At 47.4% G+C, this 15,261-nt stretch overlaps 1 protein-coding gene across 5 annotated transcripts in view; it reads left to right on the top strand.

Annotated features, from left to right (window-relative positions):
* The window catches only part of KCNQ5 (potassium voltage-gated channel subfamily Q member 5), a 583,808-nt gene extending 569,193 nt beyond the window's left edge, over window positions 1-14,615 (top strand). For all 5 annotated transcript variants that reach the window (XM_060168259.1, XM_060168258.1, XM_060168257.1 and 2 more), the window contains 3 exons: window positions 5,588-5,719; window positions 8,070-8,196; window positions 10,431-14,615. In XM_060168259.1, coding sequence (XP_060024242.1) covers window positions 5,588-5,719; window positions 8,070-8,196; window positions 10,431-11,261 — 1,090 coding nt within the window. In that variant the 3' untranslated portion in view covers window positions 11,262-14,615. The remainder of the gene's footprint in view (window positions 1-5,587; window positions 5,720-8,069; window positions 8,197-10,430) is intronic.
* Window positions 14,616-15,261: the final 646 nt, after the last annotated feature.

Below are 15,261 nucleotides of genomic sequence, written 5' to 3'. Positions count from 1 at the left end.
GTGGTGGCACAGTCACCGCCGCTTCTGTTTTCTAGTCGTTCTTATCTCTGCATATTCGTATGCAGGGTTTTTACCCTGACTCAGAGGCCTGGGACAAGACTTTTGCAAGATTCTGTAACTCGTGGCAGCACAACAAATGCACCTACACTTCCTTATAAGTGCACATGTGTTGTGTGTATATATAGCCTATATTCCACCCGGGGTTTAACTTTGCTGTGGTTATTTCTTCGCGCTCAGAAAATTGCTTGAGCAGATTTCTTCCGTTTCAAGCCAGTTGCCAGTTGCGGTTTGTGGCGAGTCTCTGGCCCCCTCTAGTGGTCACAGCGGAGCATGTCTGTTTCGAGCGTAGGTCTCCTCCGGGATTCCTAGCCTCTTAGGTACCCGCAGCATCGGAGGAGACTGGCCCTTTTTTTTGCCCTTTGCTGCTGTATGAGCTCCAGGGGTGCAGTTTGCCCTCATGAGGAAAAGACAGTGAGAGTGCAACCTACTGCCCCGCCTTCTGTCCTCCTCCGAAGGCCCTTCCAACAGCACCAGTAAGGACAAGCCATTCACTATGTGCCAGGCGTGTGAGCAAAAAGAGCCCTTTCACACCAAAGTATCTCTTCTGTGCTGTTATTTTGTGTTAAAATATCAACATCTTGGCATTAAGACAATAGTCAACGTTGTGACTAAGAGCTCAGCACTGGAGCCATGCTGGCCCAGATCCCACGCTTACCAGCTGTGTAACCTCAGGCGACTCACTTAACCGTTCTTGGCCTCAGTTTCCTTATCTGCAGATTGGGGCCGACGGGAGTCCCCATCTCGCAGACTATACTGCCAAGTGCCGCCTGGCAGTGTTGTCATTTTAATCACCAAATGTACTCTAAAGGTCTGAATTTTACTCCGGAATGATTTGCCCAAACACTCCTTTCTACCAGGCAATACATAGATCATATTAAACTTCTTTTATAAGCGTCCATTAAAGTTTTCTGCCTCTTTTTCTGCCTGGCCTCAAGGCATTTCCTTGTGTCTACACCAGAGGTCAGCAAACGACAGGGTGGCGCCGAAGCCAACCCAATGCTGTGTTTGTAAGTAAAGTTTTCCTGGAACACATCTACATGCTCTCGTGTACGTACTGCCTGCGGCTGCTCTCATGCTACAGTGCAGACACGGGTGGCTTCAGCAGAGATCATGTGACCTACAGCCTGGCCCTTTACACAAAGAACTTCCAACCCCTTGTCTAGACTTTGGGTCCCTCTGATTTCCATCCAGCTGCGTTAGGAGGGCAGAGATACATAACATTCAGGATTGCCTGTGTGAACCAAGCTTCCTCCCAACTCGGGGCTCTCCAACCCCAGCTCTCACCTTTTCCCTTCACCGCACAGTCAGAAGGCTTAGTACCTGACATGGAATGGTCTGGGAGAGAAAAAAAAAGTCGAAGAATTAACAGGCCTTTCAAATTCATAGTCTAATAGCCACTTTGGACATTTTCCTCAATTGTCATCATCTTCATGTCTTTCCTGAAATCTAGAATTATTGAACCCTGGGCTTCATTTCTTCCTGCAGATAAGCAGAAAATGGCCTACTCACTCCACTTCGCAGAAGCTAAGTGCATCATGGGCAGCTGGTAGCTGGGAAACGTACACAGTAAAGCAAACCGATGACCAGTGAGACCAATGTGTATATCCTACAACTTGGGTAAAGTAAGCAGAGGACCCCTAGAATTTGCGACAAAAGGGGAAACATTACAGTTATTAGGGGTGGGGAACCCACACTGGCCCAGGCCTGATTCTTGGGAGGGGCCTTGGAGGGAAGGAAGGGGGCCAGTTCAAGGGCAGAGTGCACTGGACCCCCTGGGAAGACAGAGCTGGCGGCGAGATGAATAGACTAACGTGGCCTCGGGTTTACTTGTGTGAGGGTCAGAGGGCACACAGAGGAGACAGGAGGAGGTCAGTGGACAGCTGGGCATTCCCCTGAGCCTTTACAAGTGTGCCTGCCAAGAGCTGCCCTGTGGTGCGAGCTTAGTGGGGTATCAGCAACACGGGCCTCGTACTAGCTGTGTGACCTTGGACAGGTTACCCGACCTCCAGAGCCCTCGCTAGACCCAGATATCAACGGTGGAGAACTCTTAGGGCTTCACGTTGACATAATGGAGGCCAAGGGCTCAGGGCAGGGCCAGCCGTTCAGCAAGGGCACAGCGATGGGAGACCCACCCCAAGGCAGGCGGTGAGGTGGGAGGACGAGGCCTTCACTTCCCACTGTCCAGCTCCGTGTCCAGGACAAGGACCCTGAGTACTCGGGTCAGGCTCTTTGTGGGCAGAGACAGAAGCCATTCTAGACATCCAGCGGGACCAGGGGAGTGAGGGGGCTTAGCTTAGTCTCCCAGATCTTCCACTCTACCGTCTGATTTCAACCACGAAAACCGAGTGCAGTCCCTGGAAAGGCGAGGGGATTGGGTGGAGGGAGGGAAGCGGAGGTGACTGGATGGTATAACCATCTCGAATCGCCCGGCCCTGATGACCGGGGTCTTGGCTCAGAAGGGTCATCATACAGTGGCCAAGATGGGCAGGGAGCACGCCTCCCATCCTTGCCCTCCTGGAGCAGGCCTGGCACGCAGGAGTTTTGGAAGCATCTACAGCAGTCTCTTAGGAACAGAAAACTAAGCTTATACTCTGTTTAGACTTTAACCACATGTGTTCATCCCTGTGTTCTTGATGGTCCTGTGATATATAAAACTCATTCAGCAGCTGAATTACCTTCCTACCAGGCCCTCCTCTCCCCACCTTGGACGGTTTCATTTTGCTGTTAGCACTCTCTTTACATTTGGTACTTACTGGGTTATGGTGTCATTTATTCCTTGACTTTCAATGTTTTTTCCTTTCTCCTTACTTTCTCATAATGATATCTTATCATTTGTGATTTAGTTGTTCTGTGAAATCCTAATTATGTTAGTAATTTGAGGGAAAAGAATACTATATTTTCATGGTTTTCAGAAGCATCTCTATTTAACGGATTCTTTTCTGAATCAGGCAGGGTCCTAATCATTAATGAATACACAAATTTGTTTTACTTTAGAAAGTTTTTGGTATTCACGAAAGAGAGTCAGAGTCTTATGGTCTCCCTGAAATGCGCCTCGAAGAGCTCAGCTCTGTTCCGTTCAGAAGGTGTCAGGAGTCTGCCTCGGCACGGAACAGCAAGAACAGCTTTGGGCGACCAGAGAGGAGCTCGTTCACATCCGTTTCTTCAGCGAGCATGTACTGAATCGCTGATCCTTGCCAGGGAGCTTATGAGCTGCTGGGATGAAAAACACAGCTTCTGACCTCAGTGAATCTCCTCGAGAGGTCCGTGCTTGAGCTGAACCTGAACAGTTAGCATTTTGGGTAGCGTGCCAAGACAGACCTCTGAGAAATGAGCACTTCGATGACGAGAGAATCTGGAAGGGCTGGTGTGGGGCTGCAGGCAGAAGAGCAGGTGGAGATGGGCGAACGTCTGGGGAGAAGAGGGGCGCTGCCTCCGCCCGTCAGCCCCTTCCCTAGCCAGGCGGAGCCTCCAGACAGACAGAGACAGCCCTGCAGTCTGGACCTCCTACAGCCTGGTGGAGGCCGTATGTAAGCAAGTAATCACAGTGTGGCACGTTAGTTACTAAAACGAAGGCTAATAGACAAGTGACTAACTGCTTGGAAAGAATTGCAGAAATTTCCATTAAAACAGCGACGTTAGAACCGAGTCTTAAGTATCCTGTAGGACTTCAGGAAGAGGAGAGTCCTCGAGTTCCAAGGAGGAAGTGAATGAGGATGAGGTGAGAGGGGTGGGCAGAGGCCAGGCCACCCACGGCCTTGCAGGATGTGCTAGGGAATGTGATGCTCACCCAGTAGGCCAGGGAAAACCAATGTGGTAGAGAAAGGGGGTAAGAATATTAAGGACAAATGATTCAGGCATGATTAGGAGACAGTCAGATTGAAGTTAACAATACAATTCCAGGATCGAGTTTGGGGCTTTATAACCAGTTGCAATCAGCTATCGCTTAGGATAGGTAATTTTCCACTTAGACGCTACTTTTGTCCCTAATCTTCCCACTTTCCTCCAAGGAACAATAAGTTTTGGTTCCTAGAGCCTAGCTGACTGATCTGCAGCCTGGGACCCATGAGCGTGATAATAAGAGTCTACGAGCCAATTAATAGTTGAATAAACACCAACAAGTTTAACATTTACCTGCAGTAAGGCTGCACAGAGTCATTAAAATGCTGTGCTGCTTTGCTTTCCCCAGGAATTATATCAAGTTACTGCAGTAACTGGTTATCTCAAGCAGCTTCGCTCTTCATGACATCATGAAATTTATTGACGAAATATTGTTTTAAAACACGGAGTCCATGTTGGGGGAGACATTGTAATTAAAAAGACCTCTGGTGGGCAAAGGAGGGACTTCCCTGGCGGTCCAGTGGTTAAGACTCCATGCTTCCACGTCAGGGGACATGGGTTCGATCCCTGGTCGGGGAACTAAGATCCCATATGCCACTCGGTGCGGCCAAATAAATAAATAAAACCTCTGGCTCTGAAGAGTTTAGACATCCAGCTTAGTTGATGAGTGTGTTATGTTTGAAAAAAAACAAAAAAACAAAAATAAACCCTTGGGTATCTAATTGAGCAGTATTCTGCAGAAATAATTTATGAAATTTTTCATAAATTTCTATACAAATGTACGTTTCCCTAAAGAGAATGAGAGTTTTGTAGCACATCTGCGTCTCAAAAATGTATATAGTTACATAAAAGACCATTTTAACAACTTTTTTTTTTTTTTGCGTACGCGGGCCTCTGACCGCTGGGGCCTCTCCCGTTGCGGAGCACAGGCTCCGGACGCGCAGGCTCAGCGGCCATGGCTCACAGGCCCAGCCGCTCCGCGGCATGTGGGATCTTCCCAGACCGGTGCATGAACCCGTATCCCCTGCATCGGCAGGCGGACTCTCAACCACTGCGCCACCAGGGAAGCCCAACTTTTATATTTTTATAGGGATGCGTTCACTGGGTGTTGATCTTGGACTTCTTGGGGTTACATGGAAAAGGTAGAATCGCATTTTGACTTTGATTTTAATTCAGGGTTTCAATGGACATTAAAAAGGTGCAAGACTGGGCTTCCCTGGTGGCACAATGGTTGAGCGTCTGCCTGCCGATGCAGGGGACATGGGTTCGTGCCCCGGTCTGGGAAGATCCCACATGCCGCGGAGCAGCTGGGCCCGTGAGCCATGGCCGCTGAGCCTGCGCGTCCAGAACCTGTGCTCCGCAACGGGAGAGGCCACAACAGTGAGAGGCCCGCGTACCGCAAAAAAAAAAAAAAAAAATGCTTTAAAAAAAAAAAAGGTGCAAGACTTAAGTATTAATGTTTAGTCTCTTTTTTAGTGTGTTTTTCTACATTCAAGCTGTGCCTCACAGGAGATATTCTTAAATTGTCCACTGTAACCTCGGGCTTTTCTGTTGCATTTCTGCAGGAGCTTAAAATAATTTGCTGCATGATGTTTTTCCCCCAGAGTTTCCTCTATATACTAGTGAGCCATTTGGGTGACTTGTGTTAGTGAAGTTATGAAGATTCATATGTAGTATGTTGCTCTTACAGAATTATGAAGTTTCACGTCGCAAAACGGAAGTTTAAGGAAACATTACGCCCATATGACGTAAAAGACGTCATTGAACAGTATTCTGCTGGTCACCTGGACATGCTGTGCAGAATTAAAAGCCTGCAAACACGGTGAGCAACGCGAGGGTTACTTGTTCTACAGGAACAGGCACAGAAACTGTCTGGGAGGAACGTCTCCCTAGTAGAGAAAACTCTTGAATTCCATGTTTCTAACTCTTTTTTTAGTGAACAGCTGGACTTCTGCGTTGAAACGTAGATTTTATTTAAAAGTCGATCAGTCATTAAAAGCCTCAGTGTATTGGCAGTGTCTCAGCGTCTCACCTGTGAAAATGGGGTAATGTCAGTGTCTGCCTAGGGTCGTGGTGAGGATTGAATGAGTTAAATGCAGGGTCACCGAGTGCTCGGGGAATGTTAATGGTTGGTGCTGCTGTCATTTCCGTTATCGCCTGAATCCTAACCATCCTTCAGAGGAAAGCTAGTCTTTCTCCTTCGTTAAACTTGACCCACCATCCAGCCCACAAAGACAGACCTGTCCCTCCTCTGACCCCCTAAAGCGAGTAGAGTCCACTGCAGGGAGTAGAAGCGCAGCTCACCTTGGAATACTGTGCCGGAGAGTCAAACTGAGGACCCAGGGTTGACTCTCATACTGCTTCCCTGTGGGAAGCTTGTTCCCCGGGCCCTGGACCCAGTCTGGGCCCTTCCCTTCATGCCTGTCCTGCACGGGGCTAGATACACACCGTCTTGCCAGGGAGCATCTTCTCTAGTGGTTGAAAGAAATGAGTTCAGTATGTTATTTCAAACATGTAGTTTGATTGTGTCATCCTGAAGCCAAAATATTTAGTCAGTTTCATTTTTTTTAACAGCCTTGCTTCACTATCAGGCCCCAACTACCAGCATTCGATTGAACAGTTCTTAAAACACACGGACTGAGTCTTCAATGTTTCTCTATGCCCAGAGCACACTTAGCCCAGGGTGAGGCATACACTAGGCCCTTGGTAAAACACCTGTTGATTTCTATAACATTAGTTACAGAAATCACAGGTTTTTTGTTCATTTCATTCAGCAGGTAAGTATTGAACCTGCAATGTGTACTGGGCACCCTGGGCACCCAGAGATGAACAAATGACCCAGTCCTTGTAGAGCGGCAGTTGGATGGATTAGATGTCATGACTGCCTGTACTCCTGTGCACACAAAGTAAACTGGAAAGTTGAGTCAATATTCCTTATAATTCAGTTCTAAAACACACAGAAAGGAAGAAAGTAAGTGTCCAATTTAGGCTGACTAGGTCTCCTTGGAAATTGTTTTAAATCTCCTGTGATCCTGTTACAGTCTCTGCGCAGGTAGCCAAGGTTTTCCAAGTCCTTTCACAGAACTACCTAAGGCTCCCAACGTTTTTGTTTGCTTGTTTGTTTATTACAAATGTAATTGGTTTTCTTTTATTTTTCTTCATAGTGATAGGGTCACTAGTTAAAATACACTGTAAAATCTGCAATTTAAATTTTATTTCATGCTGCATTGTAGAAAGTTTACATAAATAGCGTCCATTTAATCATTTAAAACAAAGGTTAAATGTAAATTAGGATCCTGTATTTATACCTATGATTATTTATGATTTTCTGGTAAAGTTTTATTTTTCTGAGGGTGAAGGAATTAATGTTTTTGAAAGTAAGATATCTTTAAACTAATTTGATAATTTCCAGAAATCAATTGACCTGGAGAGAATGCCATAACATTACAAACAGGATTTTTTCATTTAACATGTTTGTTCAATTGGTTTTGTTGTTTCTTTGTTTTTATTGACGTATAGTTGATTTACAATGTTGTGTTAGTTTCAGGTGTACAGCAAAGTGATTCAGTTATACATGCATTTATATCTTTTTTTTTTCAGATTCTTTCCCCTTATAGGTTATTGCAAAATATTGAGTGTAGTTCCCTCCCAATGTTTCTATAAAGTTCAACTGCTGCAGAATTTGCAGAACTAATCTGGAGTTTCTTGCTTATGTGATGTGTGTATACTGTCCAACTAGAAATCCTGAGATGGAGACTACAGCTTTCTTATCTGCTTATCTTCCATATGTCAGATGTATGATAAATGGTCACTGAAAAATCTGTTCTATTATTAACATGAAATAGTCATAATTATGATTTTGTCATTTTTAAGTGGTTGAATTCAAGAAACACCTGGTCAGGGGTGGAAACAGACAAATTACTTGGTAGTTTAGGACATTTTTGCCTCCAGAAGATCAGCCATAAGTGATTTCATCATGGACTAGAATAATGAGAAAATTAACCTCGTGTAATTTTCATGTGAAGAAAATAAGCACGTCAACTGGAAGAAGTTCATTTTTATTTCCTCTTACGTAAATAGAGATAATCGTATTTTTCTTTTCAAAACCCTTCCTTCCAGCCTAGGGCAGTGTCCACCTTCAGCACTCATAATCAGATCTCTTTCTCTGCTAGTGTGGATCAAATTCTTGGAAAAGGGCAAATCACATCAGATAAGAAGAGCAGAGAGAAAATAACCGCAGAACATGAGACCACAGATGACCTCAGCATGCTCGGCCGAGTGGTCAAGGTTGAAAAGCAGGTACAGCTCAACTAAACTGCTTAACTTTTTAGCCAGATTTTTTTCCGGTTTTATTGAGATATAATTGACGCATATCGATCGCCGTGTAAGTTTAAGGCGTGCGACATAATGGTCTGACCTCCATATACTGTGAATGATCTTAGCCTCCATCATCTCATAGAGACACAATAAAAAGGAAAGCACAGAAAGAAAACAACTTGTTTTCCTTGTGATGAGAACCCTTAGGATCTACTCTGTTAACACCTTCCTGGGTACCACACGGCAGTATTAGCTATAGTCATACCCTTGTGCATCGCACCCCCAGCACTTGTTTATCTATAACTAGGAATCGGTACCTTCCGGCCACCTGCCTCCGGTCCCCTCCCTCCACCCGCTGCCTCTGGTCACCAGGAATCTGATCCTTTTTCTATGTGTTTGGGAAGGGGGCTGTTTTTTGTCGTAAATTCCACGTAAGTGAGATCATACAGTATTCGTGTTTCTCTGCCTGACCTATTTGACTTAGCATTATGCTCTCCAGGTCCATCCCCATTGTTGCAAATGGCTGGATTTCCTCGGTTTTTTATGGCTGAGTAATATTCCATTGTGTATATTTATATATACACACACCACAACTTATTTATCCATTGATCTGCAGTGGACACTTGTCTCTGAGTCTTGGCTATGAACATGGGGGTGCAGAAATCTTTTTGAGTGAATTTTTGTTTCCTCTGGATATAGTCCCAACAGTGGAATTGCTGGATCATGTGGTAGCTCTATTTTTAATTTCCTGAGGAACCTCCGTACTGTTCTCCACAGTGGCTGCACCAGTTGACATTCCCACCAACAGTGCAGGAGGGCTCCCTTTTCTCCACACCCACATCAGCATTTGTTATCTCTTATCTTTTTGATGATGGCCATTCTAGCAGGAGTGAAGTAGCCAGAATTTTTTTTTAATCAAAACTGATATAGGCAGTTGGATGTATTTTAGTGAATAATAGATTTTAAAAGGAATAAAATCAAGAAAGAGCAAATAAATTAAATTTTCTTTATGCATAGACAGTGTTTCTCTAAAACACCTGGATTTCCATATAAGAAATAGAAAATTTCCTCTCGTCAATTAATACTCGAACTGCAAACAACTGTAGATTTCCAACAGTAGAATAACAAAGATCTAGTTTTTATTTGTGTTTTGGTTATTTTCATTGTCTCTCTTATGTCAATAAAAAAAAAAAGCATAATAACTATGGTAGTGCACTGAATGTTTGTTGACCCTGAGAGTGTATCATCTCATACAAAGACAGTTTTTAGAAATCAAAATGCTCCCCCAATTTGATTATAAGTATTCCAAGCATTTTATACCTTTATTTTTAAATTTAGAATCGCCTAGATTGATGTCTAGGGTCTTTTTTTTGGTTTTTTGTCTGTACCGCACAGCTTGTGGGATCTAGTTCCCTGACCAGGGATGGAACCCGGGCCTCCTGTGGTGGAAGCGCAGAGTCTTAACCACTGGACCATCAGGGAAGTCCCAGTATCTAGGGTCTTGATTTCTTACAGAATCAGTTCCCTGCTAGGCAGCAGTAAAGTCCCAGAATGTCTTCAGGGAAGTGGCTGAGGAAGGGCAACCTGATTGGGGAGGAGGGTCTGGAAGTTGCTTTGTACAGCGCTTATATGGTTTTTGAAACATCAATTTTATCTTATTTTTTTTATAATTTATTTTATCTTTGCGTTGGGTCTTCATCGCTGTGCGCGGGCCTTTCTCTAGCTGTGTCGAGCGGGGGCTACTCTTCGTTGCGGTGCAAGGGCTTATTGCGGTGGCTTCTCTTGTTGCGGAGCACGGGCTCTAGGTGAGCGGGCTTCAGTAGTTGTGACTTGTGGGCTCTAGAGCGCAGGCTCAGTAGTTGTGGCGCACGGGCTTAGCTGCTCCGCGGCATGTGGGATCTTCCCGGACCAGGGCTCGAACCCGTGTCCCCTGCATTGGCAGGCGGATTCTCAACCACTGCACCACCGGGGAAGCCCCTGAAAATCAATTTTAAAGGCTGGGGAGGCAGAAGGGCGCCAGTGCAGACCAGGCGGCCGGCCGGCGGAGCGTGCTGCCTCTCAGCCGTGCGTTCCCGCCCTCACGGCTGGAAGGGGCATCCTGAGCCGGTGCCCAGTCGGGACTGCGTACGACCCGCCTCCCCGGACTTCACCGTGCAGGCACAGCCGGACCTCTTTCTACGTTCTTATCAACAGGTGTACGTTTTCCCCTCTTTCAGGTCCAGTCCATCGAGGCCAAGCTGGACTGCCTGCTGGACATCTACCAGCAGGCCCTGCGGAAAGGCTCCGCGTCGGCCCTCGCACTGGCCCCCCTGCAGACCCCGCCTTTCGACTGTCAGCAGACCTCGGACTATCAGAGCCTGGCCCCGCCCGGCGGCCGCCTGCCCCGCTCGGCCAGCGCGGGCCTGGCTCGGGGCCTGCAGCTCATCCTCACGCCTGGCGAGCTGGGGGCGCAGACCTTGTACGCGCTGAGCCCCCCGGCGGCCCAGGGGCCCGGGAGCCCGGGGGACGGCCCGGCAGCGGCGGGGGTGGGCGCGGCCCGGCCGGTGGCTCCTGCCACCCTGCAGATCCCGGCCCCGCTGCCCGCCCTGGGGGCCCTGGCCCCCGGCCCCGCGGGCCCGCACGAAGGCCTCCCCGACGTCTCCGCCCGCCTCGAGGCCACCAAGGAGCGTGCGCTGCGCCAGAGCCTCGACCTGGACGGCGCGGCCCTGCTATCTGTCCGGCCCGCGGCGGCCCAGGACCGGGGCAAGTCGGCGTCGGTGCAGAACCTGATCCGGTCCACGGAGGACCTGGACGTGCCGCTGTCGGGGAGCGAGTCCAGCGGCTCCAGGGGCAGCCAAGATTTTTACCCCAAATGGAGGGAATCCAAATTGTTTATAACTGATGAAGAGGCGGGCCAGGAGGAGACCGGGTCGGACGCCTTGCACGCGGGGCCGCCGGCCCGGGAACCCGCCCTGGCGTCGGACTGTCTCAGGACTGGACGGTCCCGATCATCTCGGAGCGCAGGAGCCGCGGAGGCCCTCGGCCGGGCCCATGCCAGGCTAAAATGAGGCCCTCGCTCGCTTCCCTTGCCCCGCAGCCTCTCAGCCATACACGTCGCTGCATGAACTCTTCGGGAAGCCCTTCTCAAAAGTTGAATGCCCAAGAATCAGGAAGAGCAGGAAAGGCAGTGTCCAAGCCCGTTACCTTTTAATTGCATGACAATGCATGTTCAGGGGACGGCTGAACTTCCCAGGTAGGACAACATTACCCCTCATTCAGGAAGGTACCTCGCGTTAAAACTCCTGAGAAATCAACACTGCTGGTGCTGTGGTGTGTGTGAAAATGTCAAGGTCAGGTCGTTTATAAGATTGGACTCTGTCTTTTGAAATGATGGGAGTAAGCGCCTTCAGATTTCAGGCATTTCTGCTTTGTGGTAAAACACAGAATACAGGTTCAGAATTAGGCCATGACGTGCGTACACGTAAACATAGTATCAGCTGCTGATAGGGTGTCCAGTAAAGCAGAATTGGGGAATCACAGAAACGGCTGCCTGTCCAAGACGTACTTGCCAACCCGTTCCTATTCAGGCATTTTATTATTAATGTAATTTGAATGTCAATTCGTGTGCTTTTGGTGACTTAACGCTGTGGCCAGCAACTTTGCACGTCATTTTCATGTTCTTTATGACGAGAATGTTCTTCGGTTAGAAAATGTGCAAACAGTGAAAGTCAAGGCCAGTGGGGCAAATAGGCTGACTCTGACACATCTGACTTCAGTGGAAACGTACTCCCTGATGGCTCGCTCCATCAGCTGCTACACAAGCAAACCAAGTCCTGAGAAGCGGACAGCCGGCCAGGCAGGGCTGATCCGTGTGTCCTGCAGCGCTCTCCACTACAGGCAAGTGCGAGAGGCTCTTCCCACGGCTGATACACACGCAGGATCCTGGGAGCAGACGTGTGAGTGAGACGGGGATGGAAAAGGCTTGAAAAGAATCCAGACACGACACCGGGAAACAAGTGAGCTCAAGAAAACGACTTCCCCCTCCAGGGCCGTGAGAGGGAGGGAAGCAAACCAAAAGGAAAGACCTTGATTTTTTAGAAAACGAATATTGCTAAGGAATTCAACTACCTAAACATCCCTTATTCTTATATATAAGCAGAGAATTTTGAAAGGCATTCATTTTTTAATATGCCCTGAATGTCTTTTGCTATTAGGTAGTACATTTTGCATATGGAAGGCTAAAACTAAACGTCCTTTACTTTTTATACTGTAGTGCACATTTTCTATTCTTCCCAAGAATGTTGCCCCCAATCTGAAATTACTGGCTCAGTTTCCTGGTACAAACATTTTATGGTTCAAAGTCAGGTAACACTGGCGGGGTCTGCGAATCAAAGCACTTAATAATACAGCATGGCAGCAAAAAGACCAAGGGACACCAAAAGAGAAATGTATGTACCAGATAGCAAGCAAAGTTGACCGCTTGTTAGAAACCAGCCTCGCTAGCCCAGACCGTCAGAACTTCTGCCAAGGTAACGGCACCCAAAGGGCCAGGAGAAGCGAGAGAACACTGGTTAAACTCTCACCACAGAAGGACTTAAAAAGAAGAGTTTTTTCCTTGGCGGTAGTGCTGCCTCCGGGAAAACTTTCCCAGCGGCCAGGAGGACCAAGCAGGGCTGTCGCCGGCCACCCAGAGGCCAGAAGATGCCCTGACACCCGCCAAGTCCCTCCCAACTCTCTCCCCAGCCGGGTTTCTCCACCCCAGGCTCCCCCCGCGACTTTTCTTCTCCACAGGCTTATGGACTCCCTGCCACAAGTTCCCTTCTGGACTTCACCAGCCGACATCCCCAAGTAAACCGCTTCTCCACTCATCCAAAATGCGCTTCTCAGCCTTTTAAGACCCTGTCCTTTTTGATAAACACTGAAATTTGGCAAGATTCCTCTTCTCGCCCCACCGGGATCCTAGCACACTCCCCCGGAGCATGTCATTCAGCGTGTGCTTGGGTGCTGGAGATATGCAGAAGAGAGTCTAAATTTGACACTCCAGTTAAGAAGAGGTTCTCAAGCTTTCGAAGCCATTATTTTCATTTTCGAAACACAGAGTGTTAGTAAAGTATTAAATGCAATGTTTCATCTACCCATGTATCCACTCAAAGTTGTGATCCATCCTCCCAAGGAGGTTGTACACAAGAACACACACACACACCCCTACCCCTCCACTGACCCGAAGCCAGACCCCCGCTGTGCACGGCAGGCCTCTCCAGGTGTTGGCCGAGGAAGAGGCAGGAGATAGCAGCTTTCAGGTAGCACTGAGTCTTGGACACACTCTGTCCGGGTCACACCCCACTGGCAGCAGGAACTCTGAATGTACGGGGGACCCCTCTGGCCCCTTCAGGCCTCAGACACAGTACAGTTCATCCGGCGTTGCCGAAGACGGAAGATTCAGAAACAAACCTAAGCCCATCACTTAGGGTTACCCACAGCCCCACGTGGTAAATCACGTTAGGAAAAGCTTTCATACATCCAAGCCATGACCATTTTGTGTCTGTCTTACTCTATAGCGCAAAAAGTCCTGGATGTCGAAAGCCGGTTGTCTTGTGTGAAAACTGGAGGGTTGTGTCTGCTCTGTTCCTCTCGGCGGAGCCGAGAGGGGCCTCCCACTCACACTTAGCAAAGTCCCTTCGGTCAACCCCAGACGGCGTCTCGAAGCACAATTCAGCTGAGCGCTTATCAGCCGCCGGCTTTCTCGGTCCGTGTTCGTCTGCCTTCTGCAGTTCGTGGGGCTGATCAAGCTACCGCTTCCTGGCAAACATCCCTTCTAGGAGGTGAACTGAGAAACTTTGCTCTGTCTGATCTAAATGTTTGCATTGTGTTCAACTAAATTAACACCTGTAGATTGCAAGTTTCGTTTAAAGAAGACACTTGACTGAGTTTTTAAGTCTTTATCTCCTGTTCTAAGGTGCCTTTCTTGCCTCCCCTTGGCTCAGTGATTCTGAACATTCTTAATTTGCCAGTAAAACAAGTCTAACAGAGAGGAGGAAATCAGGCACAAAGTGACTAATTCTCATGCCTGTTTGCAAAGCAAACTATAAGGAAGGATGCAAGTGAGCAACTAAGTGAATAGGTCACTTCATCCAGATTGAGAAAATATCATAAATGTTAACTTATCTCCCCAGAAGCTATTTTTTGCCTTAAAATGACATGGTTGTGTTTTTGTAAGAGAAACTTAATTTAATATAATTATGTGCATTTAAGTGAGCAGTTCTGGAAGTCGTGTATGACAATGCAGTTGTCTGTTTCCTGAAAACAAATAAATCAGGAATATCATATCCATTTCAAGCTACCATTCAAATGTAATTTCCTTTGCTCTCTTTTACTGGGATTATTTGTTTTAAAGTAAAACATTAAAAAGATGTCTATAAACAGCTAGTGTGACTGCTTTCATCTCGTACTAACTGGTTTGTTCTGAACTAACTGGGTCCCAGTCGATGAAACTGATCGTATACAGATTTGGGGTTGAAATTAAAAATTACCTTTTTCCAGTGTTGCTGAAGAAACCATTGGTAACTGGGGAAGAGGAGAGATTTGCAAATGTTGTTGAGGGTATCATAAGAAAAATTAACTTGATATTATACTGAATATTTATTTTTATATGTTTTTAATTTGATATATCAAAACAGATGCCAGCCCATATGAGCCCTGTGTCAGCTATAATAAAAGGGTTTGCTAAACGAGTGATAAGAAGTGGGGACCAGCAGGTCCCCAAATGCTGGAACCCCTGGCTGCTCAGAATGACCATTTGTAGCACCTACCCAGCGCTGCCCAACCAGGGGGCTTCTGCTCCAGAAGGGATCTTCCCCTTCTGCCCTAGAACCGCCCCCTCCTTCTGTTCCACTAGCAGTTTTGCACAGTGTGCATCATTAAGTGCAGTGGAATTATTTGAAAGGAGGCTCAGAATATTAGAGCTCTGGAACGCAAAGCAACAAAGCCCTAAGAGAGCCGCCTTAGACGCAGGAGGAAAGGTGAGGGGCTGTCGCGTGAGGGGCCTCCCCCCATGTCTCTGAGGAGCGC

The sequence above is a fragment of the Lagenorhynchus albirostris genome, chromosome 12 (genome assembly GCF_949774975.1).
Source record: "Lagenorhynchus albirostris chromosome 12, mLagAlb1.1, whole genome shotgun sequence".
Taxonomy (NCBI): Eukaryota; Metazoa; Chordata; class Mammalia; order Artiodactyla; family Delphinidae; genus Lagenorhynchus; species Lagenorhynchus albirostris.
The sequence above is the reverse complement of the archived record's forward strand: the minus strand, read 5'-3'. Positions and strand labels throughout refer to the sequence as shown.